Below are 22,610 nucleotides of genomic sequence, written 5' to 3'. Positions count from 1 at the left end.
ACCTGAATGTTGTGTTAATAGTGTTGTTAATGACTAAACTGTACATAATGTTGTGTTAACAGTGTTATTCATCACTAAACTGTACTGAATGTTGTGTTAACAGTGTTATTAATTACTGAACTGTACTGAATGTTGTATTAACAGTGTAATTCATCGCTAAACTGTACTGAATGTTGTGTTAACAGTGTTATTAATTACTAAACTGTACTGAATGTTGTATTAACAGTGTTATTATTCATTAAACTGCACTGAATGTTGTATTAACAGTGTTATTCATCACTAAACTCTACTGAATGTTGTGTTAACAGTGTTCTTAATTACTAAACGGTACTGAATGTTGTATTAACAGTTTTATTCATCACTAAACTGTACTGAATGTAGTATTAACAGTGTAATTCATCACTAAACTATAATGAATGTTGTGTTAACAGTGTTATTAATTACATAACTGTACTGAATGTTGTGTTAACAGTGTTATTCATCACTAAACTGTACTGAATGTTGTGTTAACAGTGTTCTTAATTACTAAACGGTACTGAATGTTGTATTAACAGTGTTATTCATCACTAAACTGTACTGAATGTAGTATTAACAGAGGTCAGATGACGCAGATGCTAAGCTACAGGACTGTTTTGCTAGCACAGACTGGAACATGTTCCGGGATTCTTCAGACAGCATTGAGGAGTACACCACATCAGTCACTGGCTTCATCAATAAGTGCATCGATGATATCGTCCCCACAGTGACCGTACGTACATACCCCAACCAGAAGCCATGGATTACAGGAAACATCCGCACTGAGCTAAAGGGTAGAGCTGCCGCTTTCAAGGAACGGGACTCTAACCCGGACGCTTATAAGAAATCCCGCTATGACCTCCGACGAACCATCAAACAGGCAAAGAGTCAATACAGGTCTAAGATTGAATCATACTACACTGGCTCTGACGCTCGTCGGATGTGGCAGGGCTTGAAAACTATTACAGACTACAAAGGGAAGCACAGCCGCGAGCTGCCCAGTGACACAAGCCTACCAGACGAGCTAAACCACTTCTATGCTCGCCCGAGGCAAGCAACACTGAAGCATGCATGAGAGCACCAGCTGTTCCGGACGACTATGTGATCACGCTCTCCGTAGCCGATGTGAGTAAGACTTTTAAGCAGGTCAACATTCACAAGGCCGCAGGGCCAGACGGATTACCAGGACGTGTACTCCGAGCATGTGCTGACCAACTTGCAAGTGTCTTCACTGACATTTTCAACATGTCCCTGACTGAGTCTGTAATACCAACATGTTTCAAGCAGACCACCATAGTCCCCGTGCCCAAGAACTCTAAGATAACCTGCCTAAATGACTACCGACCCGTAGCACTGACGTCTGTAGCCATGAAGTGCTTTGAAAGACTGGTCATGGCTCACATCAACAGCATAATCCCAGAAACCCTAGACCCACTCCAATTTGCATACCGCCCCAACAGATCCACAGATGATGCAATCTCTATCACACTCCACACTGCCCTTTCCCACCTGGACAAGAGGAACACCTACGTGAGAATGCTATTCATTGACTACAGCTCAGCATTCAACACCATAGTGCCCTCTAAGCTCATCACTAAACTAAGGATCCTGGGACTAAACACCTCCCTCTGCAACTGGATCCTGGACTTCCTGACGGGCCGCCCCCAGGTGGTAAGGGTAGGTAACAACACATCTGCCACACTGATCCTCAACACGGGGGCCCCTCAGGGGTGCGTGCTCAGTCCCCTCCTGTACTCTCTGTTCACCCATGACTGCATGGCCAGGCACGACTCCAACACCATCATTAAGTTTGCCGACGACACAACAGTGGTAGGCCTGATCACCGACAACGATGAGACAGCCTATAGGGAGGAGGTCAGAGATCTGGCCGTGTGGTGCCAGGACAACAACCTCTCCCTCAACGTGACCAAGACAAAGGAGATGATTGTGGACTACAGGAAAAAAAGAGGACTGAGCACGCCCCCATTCTCATCGACGGGGCTGTAGTGGAACAGGTTGAGAGCTTCCAAGTTCCTTGGTGTCCACATCACCAACGAACTATCATGGTCCAAACACACCAAGACAGTCGTGAAGAGGGCACGACAAAGCCTATTCCCCCTCAGGAGACTAAAAAGATTTGGCATGGGTCCTCAGATCCTCAAAAATTCTACAGCTGCACCATCGAGAGCATCCTGACTGGTTGCATCACCGCCTGGTATGGCAACTGCTTGGCCTCTGACCGCAAGGCACTACAGAGGGTAGTGCGTACGGCCCAGTACATCACTGGGGCAAAGCTCCCTGCCATCCAGGACCTCTATACCAGGCGGTGTCAGAGGAAGGCCCTCAAAATTGTCAAAGACTCCAGCCACCCTAGTCATAGACTGTTCTCTCTGCTACCGCACGGCAAGCGGTACCGGAGTGCCAAGTCTAGGTCCAAAAGACTTCTCAACAGCTTCTACCCCCAAGCCATAAGACTCCTGAACAGCTAATCATGGCTACCCGGACTATTTGCACTGCCCCCCCACCCCATCCTTTTTACGCTGCTGCTACTCTGTTAAGTATTTATGCATAGTCACTTTAACTCTACCCACATGTACATATTACCTCAACTACCTCAACTAGCCGGTGCCCCCGTACATTGACTATGCAACGGTACCCCCCTGTATATATAGCCTCCCTAGTGTCACTTTATTTTACTGTATATATAGCCTCCCTACTGTCACTTTATTTCACTTCTGCTCTTTTTTTCTCAACACTTTTTTGTTGTTGTTTTATTCTTACTTTTTTGTTTAAAATAAATGCACTGTTGGTTAAGGGCTGTAAGTAAGCATTTCACTGTAATGTCTGCACCTGTTGTATTCGGCGCATGTGACCAATAAAATTTGATTTGATTTGATTTGAATGTTGTATTAACAGTGTAATTCATCGCTAAATTGTACTGAATGTTGTGTTAACAGTGTTATTCATTACTAAACTGTACTGACTGTTGTATTAACAGTGTTATTCATCACTAAACTCTACTGAATGTTGTGTTAACAGTGTTCTTAATTACTAAACGGTACTGAATGTTGTATTCACAGTTTTATTCATCACTAAACTGTACTGAATGTTGTATTAACAGTGTAATTCATCACTAAACTGTACATAATGATGTGTTAATAGTGTTATTAATTACATAATTGTACTGAATGTTGTGTTAACAGTGTTATTCATCACTCAACTGTACTGAATGTTGTGTTAATAGTGTTATTCATCACTAAATTGTACTGAATGTTGTGTTAACCGTGTTATTAATTACTAAACTGTACTAAATGTTCTATTAACAGTGTTATTAATCATTGAACTGTACTGAATGTTGTGTTAACAGTGTTATTCATCACTAAACTGTACAGAATTTGTATTAACAATGTTATTCATCACTAAATCTACTGAATGTTGTGTTAACATTGTTATTAATTACTAAGCTGTACTTAATGTTGTATTAATAGTGTTATTAATTACTACATTGTACTGAATGTTGTGTTAACAGTGTTATTTATCACTAAAATGTACCTGAATATGTGTTAATAGTGTTGTTAATGACTAAACTGTACATAATGTTGTGTTAACAGTGTTATTCATCACTAAACTGTACTGAATGTTGTATTAACAGTGTAATTCATCACTAAACTGTAATGAATGTTGTGTTAATAGTGTTATTAACTACCAAACTCTACCGAATGTTGTACTAACATTGTTATTAATTATTAAACTATATTGAATGTTGTATTAACATAATTATTCATAACTAAACTGTACTGAATGTTGTGTTAACAGTGTTATTCATCACTAAAATGTACCTGAATGTTGTGTTAATAGTGTTGTTAATGACTAAACTGTACATAATGTTGTGTTAACAGTGTTATTCATCACTAAACTGTACTGAATGTTGTATAACAGTGTTATTATTCACTAAACTGTACTGAATGTTGTATTAACAGTGTAATTCATTTCTAAACTTTACTGAATGCTGTGTTAACAGTATTATTCATCACTAAACTGTACTGAATGTTGTATTAACAGTGTTATTCATCACTAAACTCTACTGAATGTTGTGTTAACAGTGTTCTTAATTACTAAAAGGTACTGAATGTTGTATTAACAGTTTTATTCATCACTAAACTGTACTGAATGTTGTACTAACAGTGTAATTCATCACTTAACTGTAATGAATGTTGTGTTAATAGTGTTATTAATTACATAACTGTACTGAATGTTGTGTTAACAGTGTTATTTATCACTAAAATGTACCTGAATGTTGTGTTAATAGTGTTGTTAATGACTAAACTGTACATAATGTTGTGTTAACAGTGTTATTCATCACTAAACTGTACTGAATGTTGTATAACAGTGTTATTATTCACTAAACTGTACTGAATGTTGTATTAACAGTGTAATTCATTTCTAAACTGTACTGAATGCTGTGTTAACAGTATTATTCATCACTAAACTGTACTGAATGTTGTATTAACAGTGTAATTCATCGCTAAACTGTACTGAATGTTGTGTTAACAGTGTTATTAATTACTGAACTGTACTGAATGTTGTATTAACAGTTTTATTCATCACTAAACTGTACTGAATGTTGTATTAACAGTGTAATTCATCACTAAACTGTAATGAATGTTGTGTTAATAGTGTTATTAACTACCAAACTCTACTGAATGTTGTACTAACATTGTTATTAATTATTAAACTATATTGAATGTTGTATTAAAATAATTATTCATAACTAAACTGTACTGAATGTTGTGTTAACAGTGTTATTCATCACTAAAATGTACCTGAATGTTGTGTTAATAGTGTTGTTCATGACTAAACTCTACATAATGTTGTGTTAACAGTGTTCTTCATCACTAAACTGTACTGAATGTTGTATAACAGTGTTATTATTCACTAAACTGTACTGAATGTTGTATTAACAGTGTTATTCATCACTAAACTCTACTGAATGTTGTGTTAACAGTGTTCTTAATTACTAAAAGGTACTGAATGTTGTATTAACAGTTTTATTCATCACTAAACTGTACTGAATGTTGTATTAACAGTGTAATTCATCACTAAACTGTAATGAATGTTGTGTTAATAGTGTTATTAATTACATAACTGTACTGAATGTTGTGTTAACAGTGTTATTTATCACTAAAATGTACCTGAATATGTGTTAATAGTGTTGTTAATGACTAAACTGTACATAATGTTGTGTTAACAGTGTTATTCATCACTAAACTGTACTGAATGTTGTATTAACAGTGTAATTCATCACTAAACTGTAATGAATGTTGTGTTAATAGTGTTATTAACTACCAAACTCTACCGAATGTTGTACTAACATTGTTATTAATTATTAAACTATATTGAATGTTGTATTAACATAATTATTCATAACTAAACTGTAACGAATGTTGTGTTAATAGTGTTACTAATTGCATAACTGTACTGAATGTTGTGTTAACAGTGTTATTCATCACTAAAATGTACCTGAATGTTGTGTTAATAGTGTTGTTAATGACTAAACTGTACATAATGTTGTGTTAACAGTGTTATTCATCACTAAACTGTACTGAATGTTGTATAACAGTGTTATTATTCACTAAACTGTACTGAATGTTGTATTAACAGTGTAATTCATTTCTAAACTGTACTGAATGTTGTGTTAACAGTATTATTCATCACTAAACTGTACTGAATGTTGTATTAACAGTGTTATTCATCACTAAACTCTACTGAATGTTGTGTTAACAGTGTTCTTAATTACTAAAAGGTACTGAATGTTGTATTAACAGTTTTATTCATCACTAAACTGTACATAATGTTGTATTAACAGTGTAATTCATCACTAAACTGTAATGAATGTTGTGTTAATAGTGTTATTAATTACATAACTGTACTGAATGTTGTGTTAACAGTGTTATTTATCACTAAAATGTACCTGAATGTTGTGTTAATAGTGTTGTTAATGACTAAACTGTACATAATGTTGTGTTAACAGTGTTATTCATCACTAAACTGTACTGAATGTTGTATTAACAGTGTAATTAATCAGTAAACAGTACTGAATGTTGTATTAACAGTGTAATTCATCGCTAAACTGTACTGAATGTTGTGTTAACAGTGTTATTAACTACTAAACTGTACTGAATGTTGTATTAACAGTGTTATTATTCATTAAACTGCACTGAATTTGTATTAACAGTGTTATTCATCACTAAACTCTACTGAATGTTGTGTTAACAGTGTTCTTAATTACTAAACGGTACTGAATGTTGTATTAACAGTTTTATTCATCACTAAACTGTACTGAATGTAGTATTAACAGTGTAATTCATCACTAAACTATAATGAATGTTGTGTTAATAGTGTTATTAATTACATAACTGTACTGAATGTTGTGTTAACAGTGTTATTCATCACTAAACTGTACTGAATGTTGTATTAACACTGTTATTAATCACTAAACTGTACTGAATGTTGTATTAACAGTGTAATTCATCGCTAAACTGTACTGAATGTTGTGTTAACAGTGTTATTCATTACTAAACTGTACTGAATTTTGTATTAACAGTGTTATTCATCACTAAACTCTACTGAATGTTGTGTTAACAGTGTTCTTAATTACTAAACTGTACTGAATGTTGTATTCACAGTTTTATTCATCACTAAACTGTACTGAATGTTGTATTAACAGTGTAATTCATCACTAAACTGTACATAATGATGTGTTAATAGTGTTATTAATTACATAATTGTACTGAATGTTGTGTTAACAGTGTTATTCATCACTCAACTGTACTGAATGTTGTGTTAATAGTGTTATTCATCACTAAATTGTACTGAATGTTGTGTTAACAGTGTTATTAATTACTAAACTGTACTAAATGTTCTATTAACAGTGTTATTAATCATTGAACTGTACTGAATGTTGTGTTAACAGTGTTATTCATCACTAAACTGTACAGAATTTGTATTAACAATGTTATTCATCACTAAATCTACTGAATGTTGTGTTAACATTGTTATTAATTACTAAGCTGTACTGAATGTTGTATTAATAGTGTTATTAATTACTACATTGTACTGAATGTTGTGTTAACAGTGTTATTTATCACTAAAATGTACCTGAATATGTGTTAATAGTGTTGTTAATGACTAAACTGTACATAATGTTGTGTTAACAGTGTTATTCATCACTAAACTGTAATGAATGTTGTGTTAATAGTGTTATTAACTACCAAACTCTACCGAATGTTGTACTAACATTGTTATTAATTATTAAACTATATTGAATGTTGTATTAACATAATTATTCATAACTAAACTGTAACGAATGTTGTGTTAATAGTGTTACTAATTGCATAACTGTACTGAATGTTGTGTTAACAGTGTTATTCATCACTAAAATGTACCTGAATGTTGTGTTAATAGTGTTGTTAATGACTAAACTGTACATAATGTTGTGTTAACAGTGTTATTCATCACTAAACTGTACTGAATGTTGTATAACAGTGTTATTATTCACTAAACTGTACTGAATGTTGTATTAACAGTGTAATTCATTTCTAAACTGTACTGAATGTTGTGTTAACAGTGTTCTTAATTACTAAAAGGTACTGAATGTTGTATTAACAGTTTTATTCATCACTAAACTGTACTGAATGTTGTATTAACAGTGTAATTCATCACTAAACTGTAATGAATGTTGTGTTAATAGTGTTATTAATTACATAACTGTACTGAATGTTGTGTTAACAGTGTTATGTATCACTAAAATGTACCTGAATGTTGTGTTAATAGTGTTGTTAATGACTAAACTGTACATAATGTTGTGTTAACAGTGTAATTCATCGCTAAACTGTACTGAATGTTGTGTTAACAGTGTTATTAATTACTAAACTGTACTGAATGTTGTATTAACAGTGTTATTATTCATTAAACTGCACTGAATTTGTATTAACAGTGTTATTCATCACTAAACTCTACTGAATGTTGTGTTAACAGTGTTCTTAATTACTAAACGGTACTGAATGTTGTATTAACAGTGTTATTCATCACTAAACTGTACTGAATGTAGTATTAACAGTGTAATTCATCACTAAACTGTACTGAATGTTGTGTTAATAGTGTTATTAATTACATAACTGTACTGAATGTTGTGTTAACAGTGTTATTTATCACTAAAATGTACCTGAATGTTGTGTTAATAGTGTTGTTAATGACTAAACTGTACATAATGTTGTGTTAACAGTGTTATTCATCACTAAACTGTACTGAATGTTGTATTAACAGTGTAATTAATCAGTAAACAGTACTGAATGTTGTATTAACAGTGTAATTCATCGCTAAACTGTACTGAATGTTGTGTTAACAGTGTTATTAATTACTAAACTGTACTGAATGTTGTATTAACAGTGTTATTATTCATTAAACTGCACTGAATTTGTATTAACAGTGTTATTCATCACTAAACTCTACTGAATGTTGTGTTAACAGTGTTCTTAATTACTAAACGGTACTGAATGTTGTATTAACAGTTTTATTCATCACTAAACTGTACTGAATGTAGTATTAACAGTGTAATTCATCACTAAACTATAATGAATGTTGTGTTAATAGTGTTATTAATTACATAACTGTACTGAATGTTGTGTTAACAGTGTTATTCATCACTAAACTGTACTGAATGTTGTATTAACACTGTTATTAATCACTAAACTGTACTGAATGTTGTATTAACAATGTAATTCATCGCTAAATTGTACTGAATGTTGTATTAACAGTGTTATTAATCATTAAACTGTACTGAATTTTGTATTAACAGTGTTATTCATCACTAAACTCTACTGAATGTTGTGTTAACAGTGTTATTAATCATTAAACTGTACTGAATGTTGTATTCACATTTTTCATACCTAGTCCAGTAAAGAGTGAGGGGGGTAGAGATAAAGGGGTAGGTAGCGAGACAGGGGGAGTAGAAAGAATTTGAAATAATTAACAAAAAAACTGAGCAAACTAGAATGCTGTTTGGCCCTAAACAAAGAGTACACAGTGGCAGAATACCTGACCACTGTGACTGACCCAAAATTAAGGCAATCTTTGACTATGTACAGTCTCAGTGAGCATAGCCTTGCTATTGAGAAAGGTTGCCGTAGGCAGACCTGGCTCTCAAGAAAAGACAGGCTATGTGCACACTGCCCACAAAATGAGGTGGAAACTGAGCTGCAATTCCTAACCTCCTGCCAAATGCATGACCATATTAGAGACACATATTTCCCTCATATTACACAGATCCACAAAGAATTTGAAAACAGACCCAATTTTGATAAACGCACATGTCTAATGGGTGAAATACCACAGTGTGCCATCACAGCAGCAAGATTTGTGAACTGTTGCCACAAGAAAAGGGCAACCAGTGAAGAACAAACACCATTGTAAATACAACCTATATTTATGTTGATTTATTTTCCTTTTTGTACTTTAACTATTTGCACATCATTACAACACTGTATATAGACATAATGACACTTGAAGTGTCTTTATTCTTTTGGAACTTTTGTGAGTAATGTTTACTGTACATTTTGTATTGTTTATTTCACTTTTGTTTATCTAATTCACTTACTTTGGCAATGTAAACATATGTTTCCCAAGCCAATAAAGACCTTAAATTGAATTGGGGGTAGAGAGGGGGGTAGAGAGAGAAGGGGGAGAGAGATAAATCATTTTGCAACCTTTTGCAGTGCAATGTTTACTGTTAATTTCGAATAGTGTTTTGTTGATGTTGTTACTTTTGTTGCTTCTCACTTTTGTTTAATGTTTATTTCACTTTGCTAATAAAGACACTTTGAATTGAATTGAATTGAGAGAGAGAGAAAGAGGTGAGAGAGAGAGAGAGAGGGGAGGAGAGGAGAGGAGAGGAGAGGCAGTTGGAGAGAGAGAGCGAGCAAGAGAAAGTAGAAAGAGAGAGAGAAAGAGAGAGAGTGAGTGAGAGAGAGAACGAATGAGAAAGGCCACGCGTTGCTGTATTGGCGACTCAGTGTGTGTGAGATGTCAGAACCCTAGAGCGGTAACCAGCAGCAGGAGCGGCCGTTGTGGATAGTGGTCTGTAGTGGTATGCAGTGGTCTGCAGTGGTCTGTAGTGGTCTGCAGTGGTCTGTAGTGGTCTGTAGTGGTCTGCAGTGGTCTGCAGTGGTCTGCAGTGGTCTGCAGTGGTCTGTGGTCTGCAGTGGTCTGCAGTGGTCTGCAGTAGTCTGTGGTCTGTAGTTGTCAGTAGATGTCAGTAGTTGTCAGTAGTTGTCAGCAGTTGTCAGTAGTTGTCAGTAGTTGTCTTAAGTGGTCTGTAGTAGTCTATAGTGGTCTGCAGTAATCTTTAGTGGTCCATAGCGGTCTAAAGCGGTTGTTTAGCAGTTGTGTAGCGGTCAGAAGATGAACCAGCGCCGGTCAGTGACGGAACAGAACCATGTGATCGAGCGGAGGGTCAGGAGTCGTGACAACCTGCTCATCAATGCAGACTTTGGAGATGACAACTGTTCCAGTTACCATGGATACTACCCAGGGTGAGTGACATGGCTCTGATTCAACTTAAAATAATAAGTTATACTTCTGACTAACATTTTACATTTGTATCAACTTCTGTCTGATAATGTAGGCCTAAACTAACATTTTCAACTTGATTTCCTGAGGAATACGTAATAGATTTACTAAGCACCCTTTATGGTCAGAAGAACAGAACAGAACACAGGCAAGAAAATAGTTAGATGAATGGAACAGACTTCCTGTAGGTCTGTACCACACAGTAGTCTTTATGATATGAGCCTGTCTGTATAGAGTAAGGTTTATTATAGTAAGGTTCATTTTGATCTAGTACACATAAGCAGTTAAGAGCTAAATTGCAGTTTATAGAGAAAAACAACAGCTTGATTTATATAGGGGACAACATGTGTTGTAGCCCACTCTGACTATGGTGTCATATCATGAGGAGGTGGAAACTAACCCCTGACTACGGTGTCATATTGAGGAGGTGGAAACTAACCCCTGACTACGGTGTCATATTGAGGAGGTGGAAACTAACCCCTGACTACGGTGTCATATTGAGGAGGTGGAAACTAACCCCTGACTACGGTGTCATATTGAGGAGGTGGAAACTAACCCCTGACTACGGTGTCATATTGAGGAGGTGGAAACTAACCCTGACTACGGTGTCATATTGAGGAGGTGGAAACTAACCCCTGACTACGGTGTCATATTGAGGAGGTGGAAACTAACCCCTGACTACGGTGTCATATTGAGGAGGTGAAACTAACCCCTGACTACGGTGTCATATTGAGGAGGTGGAAACTAACCCCTGACTACGGTGTCATATTGAGGAGGTGGAAACTAACCCTCTGACTACGGTGTCATATTGAGGAGGTGGAAACTAACCCCTGACTACGGTGTCATATTGAGGAGGTGGAAACTAACCCCTGACTACGGTGTCATATTGAGGAGGTGAAACTAACCCCTGACTACGGTGTCATATTGAGGAGGTGGAAACTAACCCCTGACTACAGTGTCATATTGAGGAGGTGGAAACTAACCCCTGACTACGGTGTCATATTGAGGAGGTGGAAACTAACCCTGACTACGGTGTCATATTGAGGAGGTGGAAACTAACCCCTGACTACGGTGTCATATTGAGGAGGTGGAAACTAACCCCTGACTACGGTGTCATATTGAGGAGGTGAAACTAACCCCTGACTACGGTGTCATATTGAGGAGGTGGAAACTAACCCCTGACTACGGTGTCATATTGAGGAGGTGGAAACTAACCCCTGACTACGGTGTCATATTGAGGAGGTGGAAACTAACCTCTGACTACGGTGTCATATTGAGGAGGTGGAAACTAACCCTGACTACGGTGTCATATTGAGAGGTGAAACTAACCCCTGACTACGGTGTCATATTGAGGAGGTGGAAACTAACCCTGACTACGGTGTCATATTGAGGAGGTGGAAACTAACCCCTGACTACGGTGTCATATTGAGGAGGTGAAACTAACCCCTGACTACGGTGTCATATTGAGGAGGTGGAAACTAACCCCTGACTACGGTGTCATATTGAGGAGGTGGAAACTAACCCCTGACTACGGTGTCATATTGAGGAGGTGGAAAACTAACCCCTGACTACGGTGTCATATTGAGGAGGTGGAAACTAACCCTGACTACGGTGTCATATTGAGGAGGTGGAAACTAACCCTGACTACGGTGTCATATTGAGGAGGTGGAAACCAACCCCTGACTACGGTGTCATATTGAGGAGGTGGAAACTAACCCCTGACTACGGTGTCATATTGAGGAGGTGAAACTAACCCCTGACTACGGTGTCATATTGAGGAGGTGGAAACTAACCCCTGACTACGGTGTCATATTGAGGAGGTGGAAACTAACCCCTGATCTACGGTGTCATATTGAGGAGGTGGAAACTAACCCCTGACTACGGTGTCATATTGAGGAGGTGGAAACTAACCCCTGACTACGGTGTCATATTGAGGAGGTGTAAACTAACCCCTGACTACGGTGTCATATTGAGGAGGTGGAAACTAACCCCTGACTACGGTGTCATATTGAGGAGGTGTAAACTAACCCCTGACTATGGTGTCATATTGAGGAGGTGGAAACTAACCCCTGACTACGGTGTCATATTGAGGAGGTGGAAACTAACCCCTGACTACGGTGTCATATTGAGGAGGTGGAAACTAACCCCTGACTACGGTGTCATATTGAGGAGGTGGAAACTAACCCCTGACTACGGTGTCATATTGAGGAGGTGGAAACTAACCCCTGACTACGGTGTCATATTGAGGAGGTGGAAACTAACCCCTGACTACGGTGTCATATTGAGGAGGTGGAAACTAACCCCTGACTACGGTGTCATATTGAGGAGGTGGAAAATAACCCCTGACTACGGTGTCATATTGAGGAGGTGGAAAATAACCCCTGACTACGGTGTCATATTGAGGGTGTGGAAACTAACCCCTGACTACGGTGTCATATTGAGGAGGTGGAAACTAACCCCTGACTACGGTGTCATATTGAGGAGGTGGAAACTAACCCCTGACTACGGTGTCATATTGAGGAGGTGGAAAATAACCCCTGACTACGGTGTCATATTGAGGAGGTGGAAACTAACCCCTGACTACGGTGTCATATTGAGGAGGTGGAAACTAACCCTGACTACGGTGTCATATTGAGGAGGTGGAAAATAACCCCTGACTACGGTGTCATATTGAGGGTGTGGAAACTAACCCCTGACTACGGTGTCATATTGAGGAGGTGGAAACTAACCCCTGACTACGGTGTCATATTGAGGAGGTGGAAACTAACCCCTGACTACGGTGTCATATTGAGGAGGTGGAAACTACCCCTGACTACGGTGTCATATTGAGGAGGTGGAAACTAACCCCTGACTACGGTGTCATATTCGAGGAGGTGGAAACTAACCCTGACTACGGTGTCATATTGAGGAGGTGGAAACTAACCCCTGACTACGGTGTCATATTGAGGAGGTGGAAACTAACCCCTGACTACGGTGTCATATTGAGGAGGTGGAAACTAACCCCTGACTACGGTGTCATATTGAGGAGGTGGAAACTAACCCCTGACTACGGTGTCATATTGAGGAGGTGGAAACTAACCCCTGACTACGGTGTCATATTGAGGAGGTGGAAACTAACCCCTGACTACGGTGTCATATTGAGGAGGTGGAAACTAACCCCTGACTACGGTGTCATATTGAGGAGGTGGAAACTAACCCCTGACTACGGTGTCATATTGAGGAGGTGGAAACTAACCCCTGACTACGGTGTCATATTGAGGAGGTGGAAACTAACCCCTGACTACGGTGTCATATTGAGGAGGTGGAAACTAACCCTGACTACGGTGTCATATTGAGGAGGTGGAAACTAACCCCTGACTACGGTGTCATATTGAGGAGGTGGAAACTAACCCCTGACTACGGTGTCATATTGAGGAGGTGGAAACTAACCCCTGACTACGGTGTCATATTGAGGAGGTGGAAACTAACCCCTGACTACGGTGTCATATTGAGGAGGTGGAAACTAACCCCTGACTACGGTGTCATATTGAGGGAGGTGGAAACTAACCCTGACTACGGTGTCATATTGAGGAGTGGAAACTAACCCCTGACTACGGTGTCATATTGAGGAGGTGGAAACTAACCCCTGACTACGGTGTCATATTGAGGAGGTGGAAACTAACCCCTGACTACGGTGTCATATTGAGGAGGTGGAAACTAACCCCTGACTACGGTGTCATATTGAGGAGGTGGAAACTAACCCCTGACTACGGTGTCATATTGAGGAGGTGGAAACTAACCCCTGACTACGGTGTCATATTGAGGAGGTGGAAACTAACCCCTGACTACGGTGTCATATTGAGGAGGTGGAAACTAACCCCTGACTACGGTGTCATATTGAGGAGGTGGAAACTAACCCCTGACTACGGTGTCATATTGAGGAGGTGGAAACTAACCCCTGACTACGGTGTCATATTGAGGGAGGTGGAAACTAACCCCTGACTACGGTGTCATATTGAGGAGGTGGAAACTAACCCCTGACTACGGTGTCATATTGAGGAGGTGGAAACTAACCCCTGACTACGGTGTCATATTGAGGAGGTGAAACTAACCCCTGACTACGGTGTCATATTGAGGAGGTGGAAACTAACCCCTGACTACGGTGTCATATTGAGGAGGTGGAAACTAACCCCTGACTACGGTGTCATATTGAGGAGGTGGAAAATAACCCCTGACTACGGTGTCATATTGAGGAGGTGGAAACTAACCCTGACTACGGTGTCATATTGAGGAGGTGGAAACTAACCCTGACTACGGTGTCATATTGAGGAGGTGGAAACTAACCCCTGACTACGGTGTCATATTGAGGAGGTGGAAACTAACCCCTGACTACGGTGTCATATTGAGGAGGTGGAAACTAACCCCTGACTACGGTGTCATATTGAGGAGGTGGAAAATAACCCCTGACTACGGTGTCATATTGAGGAGGTGAAACTAACACCTGACTACGGTGTCATATTGAGGAGGTGGAAACTAACCCCTGACTACGGTGTCATATTGAGGAGGTGGAAACTAACCCCTGACTACGGTGTCATATTGAGGAGGTGGAAACTAACCCTGACTACGGTGTCATATTGAGGAGGTGGAAACTAACCCCTGACTACGGTGTCATATTGAGAGGTGAAACAAACCCTGACTACGGTGTCATATTGAGGAGGTGGAAACTAACCCCTGACTACGGTGTCATATTGAGGAGGTGGAAACTAACCCCTGACTACGGTGTCATATTGAGGAGGTGGAAAATAACCCTGACTACGGTGTCATATTGAGGAGGTGGAAACTAACACCTGACTACGGTGTCATATTGAGGAGGTGGAAACTAACCCCTGACTACGGTGTCATATTGAGGAGGTGGAAACTAACCCCTGACTACGGTGTCATATTGAGGAGGTGGAAACTAACCCCTGACTACGGTGTCATATTGAGGAGGTGGAAACTAACCCCTGACTACGGTGTCATATTGAAGAGGGTGGAAACTAACCCCTGACTACGGTGTCATATTGAGGAGGTGGAAACTAACCCCTGACTACGGTGTCATATTGAGGAGGTGGAAACTAACCCCTGACTACGTTGTCATATTGAGGAGGTGGAAACTAACCCCTGACTACGGTGTCATATCATGAGGAGGTGAAACTAACCCCTGACTACGGTGTCATATTGAGGAGGTGGAAACTAACCCCTGACTACGGTGTCATATTGAGGAGGTGGAAACTAACCCTGACTACGGTGTCATATTGAGGAGGTGGAAACTAACCCCTGACTACGGTGTCATATTGAGGAGGTGGAAACTAACCCTGACTACGGTGTCATATTGAGGAGGTGGAAACTAACCCCTGACTACGGTGTCATATTGAGGAGGTGGAAACTAACCCCTGACTACGGTGTCATATTGAGGGGGTGGAAACTAACCCCTGACTACGGTGTCATATTGAGGAGGTGGAAACTAACCCCTGACTACGGTGTCATATTGAGGAGGTGGAAACTAACCCCTGACTACGGTGTCATATCATGAGGAGGTGGAAACTAACCCCTGACTACGGTGTCATATTGAGGAGGTGGAAACTAACCCCTGACTACGGTGTCATATCATGAGGAGGTGGAAACCAACCCCTGACTACGGTGTCATATTGAGGAGGTGAAACTAACCCCTGACCACGGTGTCATATTGAGGAGGTGGAAACTAACCCCTGACTACGGTGTCATATTGAGGAGGTGGAAACTAACCCCTGACTACGGTGTCATATTGAGGAGGTGGATACTAACCCCTGACCACGGTGTCATATTGAGGAGGTGGAAACTAAACCCTGACCACGGTGTCATATTGAGGAGGTGGAAACTAACCCCTGACTACGGTGTCATATTGAGGAGGTGGAAACTAACCCTGACTACGGTGTCATATTGAGGAGGTGGAAACTAACCCTGACTACGGTGTCATATTGAGGAGGTGGAAACTAACCCCTGACTACGGTGTCATATTGAGGAGGTGGAAACTAACCCCTGACTACGGTGTCATATTGAGGAGGTGGAAACTAACCCCTGACTACGGTGTCATATTGAGGAGGTGGAAACTAACCCCTGACTACGGTGTCATATTGAGGAGGTGGAAACTAACCCCTGACTATGGTGTCATATTAAGGAGGTGGAAACTAACCCCTGACTACGGTGTCATATTGAGGAGGTGGAAACTAACCCCTGACTACGGTGTCATATCATGAGGAGGTGGAAACTAACCCCTGACTACGGTGTCATATTGAGGAGGTGAAACTAACCCCTGACTACGGTGTCATATTGAGGAGGTGGAAACTAACCCCTGACTACGGTGTCATATTGAGGAGGTGGAAACTAACCCCTGACTACGGTGTCATATTGAGGAGGTGGAAACTAACCCCTGACTATGGTGTCATATTGAGAGGTGGAAAAAACCCCTGACTACGGTGTCATATTGAGGAGGTGGGAAACTAACACTGACTACGGTGTCATATTGAGGAGGTGGAAACTAACCCTGACTACGGTGTCATATTGAGGAGGTGGAAACTAACCCTGACTACGGTGTCATATTGAGGAGGTGAAACTAACCCCTGACTACGGTGTCATATTGAGGAGGTGGAAACTAACCCCTGACTACGGTGTCATATTGAAGAGGTGGAAACTAACCCCTGACTACGGTGTCATATTGAGGAGGTGGAAACTAACCCCTGACTACGGTGTCATATTGAGGAGGTGGAAACTAACCCCTGACTACGTTGTCATATTGAGGAGGTGGAAACTAACCCCTGACTACGGTGTCATATCATGAGGAGGTGGAAACTAACCCCTGACTACGGTGTCATATTGAGGAGGTGGAAACTAACCCCTGACTACGGTGTCATATTGAGGAGGTGGAAACTAACCCCTGACTACGAGTCATATTTAGGAGGTGGAAACTAACCCCTGACTACGGTGTCATATTGAGGAGGTGGAAACTAACCCCTGACTACGGTGTCATATTGAGGAGGTGGAAAATAACCCCTGACTACGGTGTCATATTGAGGAGGTGGAAACTAACCCCTGACTACGGTGTCATATTGAGGAGGTGGAAACTAACCCCTGACTACGGTGTCATATTGAGGAGGTGGAAACTAACCCCTGACTACGGTGTCATATTGAGGAGGTGGAAACTAACCCCTGACTACGGTGTCATATTGAGGAGGTGAAACTAACCCCTGACTACGGTGTCATATCATGAGGAGGTGGAAACTAACCCCTGACTACGGTGTCATATTGAGGAGGTGGAAACTAACCCCTGACTACGGTGTCATATCATGAGGGAGGTGGAAACTAACCCCTGACTACGGTGTCATATTGAGGAGGTGGAAACTAACCCCTGACCACGGTGTCATATTGAGGAGGTGGAAACTAACCCCTGACTACGGTGTCATATTGAGGAGGTGGAAACTAACCCTGACTACGGTGTCATATCATGAGGAGGGGTGGAAACTAACCCCTGACTACGGTGTCATATTGAGGAGGTGGAAACTAACCCCTGACTACGGTGTCATATTGAGGAGGTGGAACTAACCCTGACTACGAGTCATATTTAGGAGGTGGAAACTAACCCCTGACTACGGTGTCATATTGAGGAGGTGGAAACTAACCCCTGACTACGGTGTCATATTGAGGAGGTGGAAAATAACCCCTGACTACGGTGTCATATTGAGGAGGTGGAAACTAACCCCTGACTACGGTGTCATATTGAGGAGGTGGAAACTAACCCTGACTACGGTGTCATATTGAGGAGGTGGAAACTAACCCCTGACTACGGTGTCATATTGAGGAGGTGGAAACTAACCCCTGACTACGGTGTCATATTGAGGAGGTGGAAACTAACCCCTGACTACGGTGTCATATCATGAGGAGGTGGAAACTAACCCCTGACTACGGTGTCATATTGAGGAGGTGGAAACTAACCCCTGACTACGGTGTCATATCATGAGGAGGTGGAAACTAACCCCTGACTACGGTGTCATATTGAGGAGGTGGAAACTAACCCCTGACCACGGTGTCATATTGAGGAGGTGGAAACTAACCCCTGACTACGGTGTCATATTGAGGAGGTGGAAACTAACCCCTGACTACGGTGTCATATTGAGGAGGTGGATACTAACCCCTGACCACGGTGTCATATTGAGGAGGTGGAAACTAAACCCTGACCACGGTGTCATATTGAGGAGGTGGAAACTAACCCCTGACTACGGTGTCATATTGAGGAGGTGGAAACTAACCCCTGACTACGGTTTCATATTGAGGAGGTGGAAACTAACCCCTGACTACGGTGTCATATTGAGGAGGTGGAAACTAACCCCTGACTACGGTGTCATATTGAGGAGGTGGAAACTAACCCCTGACTACGGTGTCATATTGAGGAGGTGGAAACTAACCCCTGACTACGGTTCCATATTGAGGAGGTGGAAACTAACCCCTGACTACGGTGTCATATTGAGGAGGTGGAAACTAACCCCTGACTATGGTGTCATATTAAGGAGGTGGAAACTAACCCCTGACTACGGTGTCATATTGAGGAGGTGGAAACTAACCCCTGACTACGGTGTGAGGAGGTGGAAACTAACCCCTGACTATGGTGTCATATTGAGGAGGTGGAAACTAACCCCTGACTACGGTGTCATATTGAGGAGGTGGAAACTAACCCCTGACTACGGTGTCATATTGAGGAGGTGGAAACTAACCCCTGACTACGGTGTCATATTGAGGAGGTGGAAACTAACCCCTGACTACGGTGTCATATTGAGGAGGTGGAAACTAACCCCTGACTACGGTGTCATATTGAGGAGGTGGAAACTAACCCCTGACTACGGTGTCATATTGAGGAGGTGGAAACTAACCCCTAAAATGAAGACCAGAATAGTTAGGACAGGTTATATTCACCTACAGAACATTTGGAAAACAAACAAATTCATGGGACTAGCGCCTTTGTTTAGAATACATGGGACTAGCGCCATTGTTTAGAATACATGGGACTAGCGCCATTGTTTGGAATTCATGGGACTAGCGCCATTGTTTAGAATTCATGGGACTAGCGCCGTTGTTTGGAATTCATGGGACTAGCGCCATTGTTTGGAATTCATGGGACTAGCGCCATTGTTTGGAAATCATGGGACTAGCGCCATTGTTTAGAATTCATGGGACTAGCGCCATTGTTTGGAATTCATGGGACTAGCGCCGTTGTTTGGAATTCATGAGACTAGCGCCATTGTTTGGAATTCATGAGACTAGTGCCATTGTTTGGAATTCATGGGACTAGCGCCATTGTTTGAAATTCATGGGACTAGCGCCGTTGTTTAGAATTCATGGGACTAGCGCCATTGTTTACAATACATGGGACTAGCGCCATTGTTTGGAATTCATGGGACTAGCGCCGTTGTTTAGAATTCATGGGAATAGCCCCATTGTTTGAAATTCATGGGACTAGCTCCGTTGTTTGGAATTCATGGGACTAGCGCCATTGCTTGGAATTCATGGGACTAGCGCCATTGTTTGGAATTTTTGGGACTAGCGCCGTTGTTTGGAATTAATGGACTAGCGCCATTGTTTGGAATTTTTGGGACAAGCGCCATTGTTTAGAATTCATGGGACTAGCGCCGTTGTTTGGAATTAATGGGAGTAGCTCTGTTTTTTGGAATTCATGGGACTAGCGCCATTGTTTAGAATACATGGGACTATCGCCATTGTTTAGAATTCATGAGACTAGCACCATTGTTTAGAATACATGGGACTAGCGCCATTGTTTAGAATTCATGGGACAAGCGCCATTGTTTAGAATTCATGGGACTAGCGCCGTTGTTTGGAATTCATGGGACTAGCGCCGTTGTTTGGAATTCATGGGACTAGCGCCATTGTTTGGAATTCATGGGACTAGCTCAATTGTTTGGATTTCATGGGACTAGCGCCGTTGTCTGGAAATCATGGGACTAGCGCCATTGTTTGGAATTCATGGGACTAGCGCCATTGTTTAGAATTCATGGGACTAGCGGCATTGTTTGGAATTTATGGGACTAGCTCCGTTGTTTGGAATTCATGGGACTAGCGCCATTGTTTGGAATTCATGGGATTAGCGCCGTTGTTTGGAATTCATGGGACTAGCGCAATTGTTTGGAATTCATGGAACTAGCGCAATTGTTTGGAATTCATGGAACTAGCGCCATTGTTTGGAATTCTTGGGACTAGCGCCATTGTTTAGAATTCATGGGACTAGCGCCACGGTTTGGAATTCATGGGACTAGCGCCATTGTTTGGAATTCATGGGACTAGCGCCGTTGTTTGGAATTCATGGGACTATCGCCATTGTTTGGAATTCATGGGACTAGCGCCATTGTTTGGAATTCATGGGACTAGCACCATTGTTTGGAATTCATGGGACTAGCGCCTATGTTTGAAATTCATGGGACTAGCGCCATTGTTTGGAGTTCACGGGACTAGCGGCATTGCTTGGAATTCATGGGACTAGCACCATTGTTTGGAATTCATGGGACTAGCGCCATTGTTTGGAATTCATGGGACTAGCGCCATTGTTTGGAATTCATGGGACTAGCTCCATTGTTTGGAATTCATGGGACTAGCTCCGTTGTTTGGAATTCATGGGACTAGCTCCGTTGTTTGGAATTCATGGGACTACCGCCATTGTCTAGAATTCATAGGACTAGCGCAATTTTTTTGAATTCATGGGACTAGCGCCGTTGTTTGGAATTCATGGGACTATCGCCAATGTTTGGAATTCATGGGACTAGCGCCATTGTTTAGAATTCATGGGACTAGCGCCATTGTTTGGAATTCATGGGACTAGCACCATTGATTGGAATTCATGGGACTAGCACCATTGTTTGGAATTCATGGGACTAGCGCCATTGTTTGGAATTCATGGGACTAGCGCCGTTGTTTGGAATTCATGGGACTAGCGCCGTTGTTTGGAATTCATGGGACTAGCGCCGTTGTTTGGAATTCATGGGACTTGCGCCGTTGTTTGGAATTCATGGGACTAGCGCCGTTGTTTGGAATTCATGGGACTAGCGCTGTTGTTTAGAATTCTAAAGCATTTATGCAGAGTTATGGGAAATTCGAATACTCTTTTCCTAACCTGGGTATCTTCAACATAGGCTAAAGCTCCAGCCCCATCCTTCACCTTAATAATAAACCAAGTGGATGGGCTGACGTTTGGCTGAGAAGTGAACCACTGATTGTGTCTTTAAGCAGCTGTGAAAGGTTATAGTAACAGCTGTTGAAAGTTATGTTGTTTTTAAGCTTTAGTTCTTTTTATAGTAACAGTATTAAGTTCTTATTGTTGGGTTATATTATCAGTATTGAGGTTTTAAGTTTGTAGAACAGTGGATTATATTAACAGCTGTTGAGTTATAATGTAACGGATGTTAAAGGTTATATTACGCTTATAGTACATTTTGCTGTTAAGGTTATATTATTTTTGAGATTATATAACAATCTTATTTTTTGAATTTATAACATTGAAGTTCATATGTAGCTGTTTAAAGTTTATACAGCTATTAAATTATAGTAATACTGTTAATTTTAACATTATTATATAACAGTGTTGAATTTATAACAGCTGTTGTTGCTAGCAACAGATTTGAAGTTTATACAGCTGTTAAGTTATAGTAACAGCATTTGAAGGTTATATCTTTGAAGGTTATAACTGTAAGGTTATAGTAACAGCTGTTTTATAATACCTGTTGAAGGTTATAGTAACAGCTGTTGAAGTTATAGAACACTTGTTGAAATTATAGTAAAGCTGTTAAGTAAATACTTTAAGGTTATGTACAGCTGTTGAAGTTTAAGCAACAGCTGTTAAAGTCATTCTTAGGTTATGTACAGCTTTGAAGGTTATAGATACAGATATTAAAGGTTATAGTAACAGCTGTTCGCTT

General features: G+C 40.7%; 1 protein-coding gene across 1 annotated transcript in view; it reads left to right on the top strand.

Annotated features, from left to right (window-relative positions):
• Positions 1-10,473: 10,473 nt before the first annotated feature.
• LOC121559375 (short transient receptor potential channel 6-like) overlaps positions 10,474-22,610 on the top strand; it is a gene marked incomplete at its 3' end in the record, with an annotated part of 140,666 nt that continues 128,529 nt past the window's right edge. The window contains exon 1 of the mRNA XM_041872610.1: positions 10,474-10,604. Within this exon, the coding sequence (XP_041728544.1) occupies positions 10,474-10,604 (131 nt within the window). The remainder of the gene's footprint in view (positions 10,605-22,610) is intronic.

The sequence above is a fragment of the Coregonus clupeaformis genome, unplaced genomic scaffold, assembly GCF_020615455.1.
Source record: "Coregonus clupeaformis isolate EN_2021a unplaced genomic scaffold, ASM2061545v1 scaf0063, whole genome shotgun sequence".
Classification (NCBI taxonomy): Eukaryota; Metazoa; Chordata; class Actinopteri; order Salmoniformes; family Salmonidae; genus Coregonus; species Coregonus clupeaformis.
The sequence above is the reverse complement of the archived record's forward strand: the minus strand, read 5'-3'. Positions and strand labels throughout refer to the sequence as shown.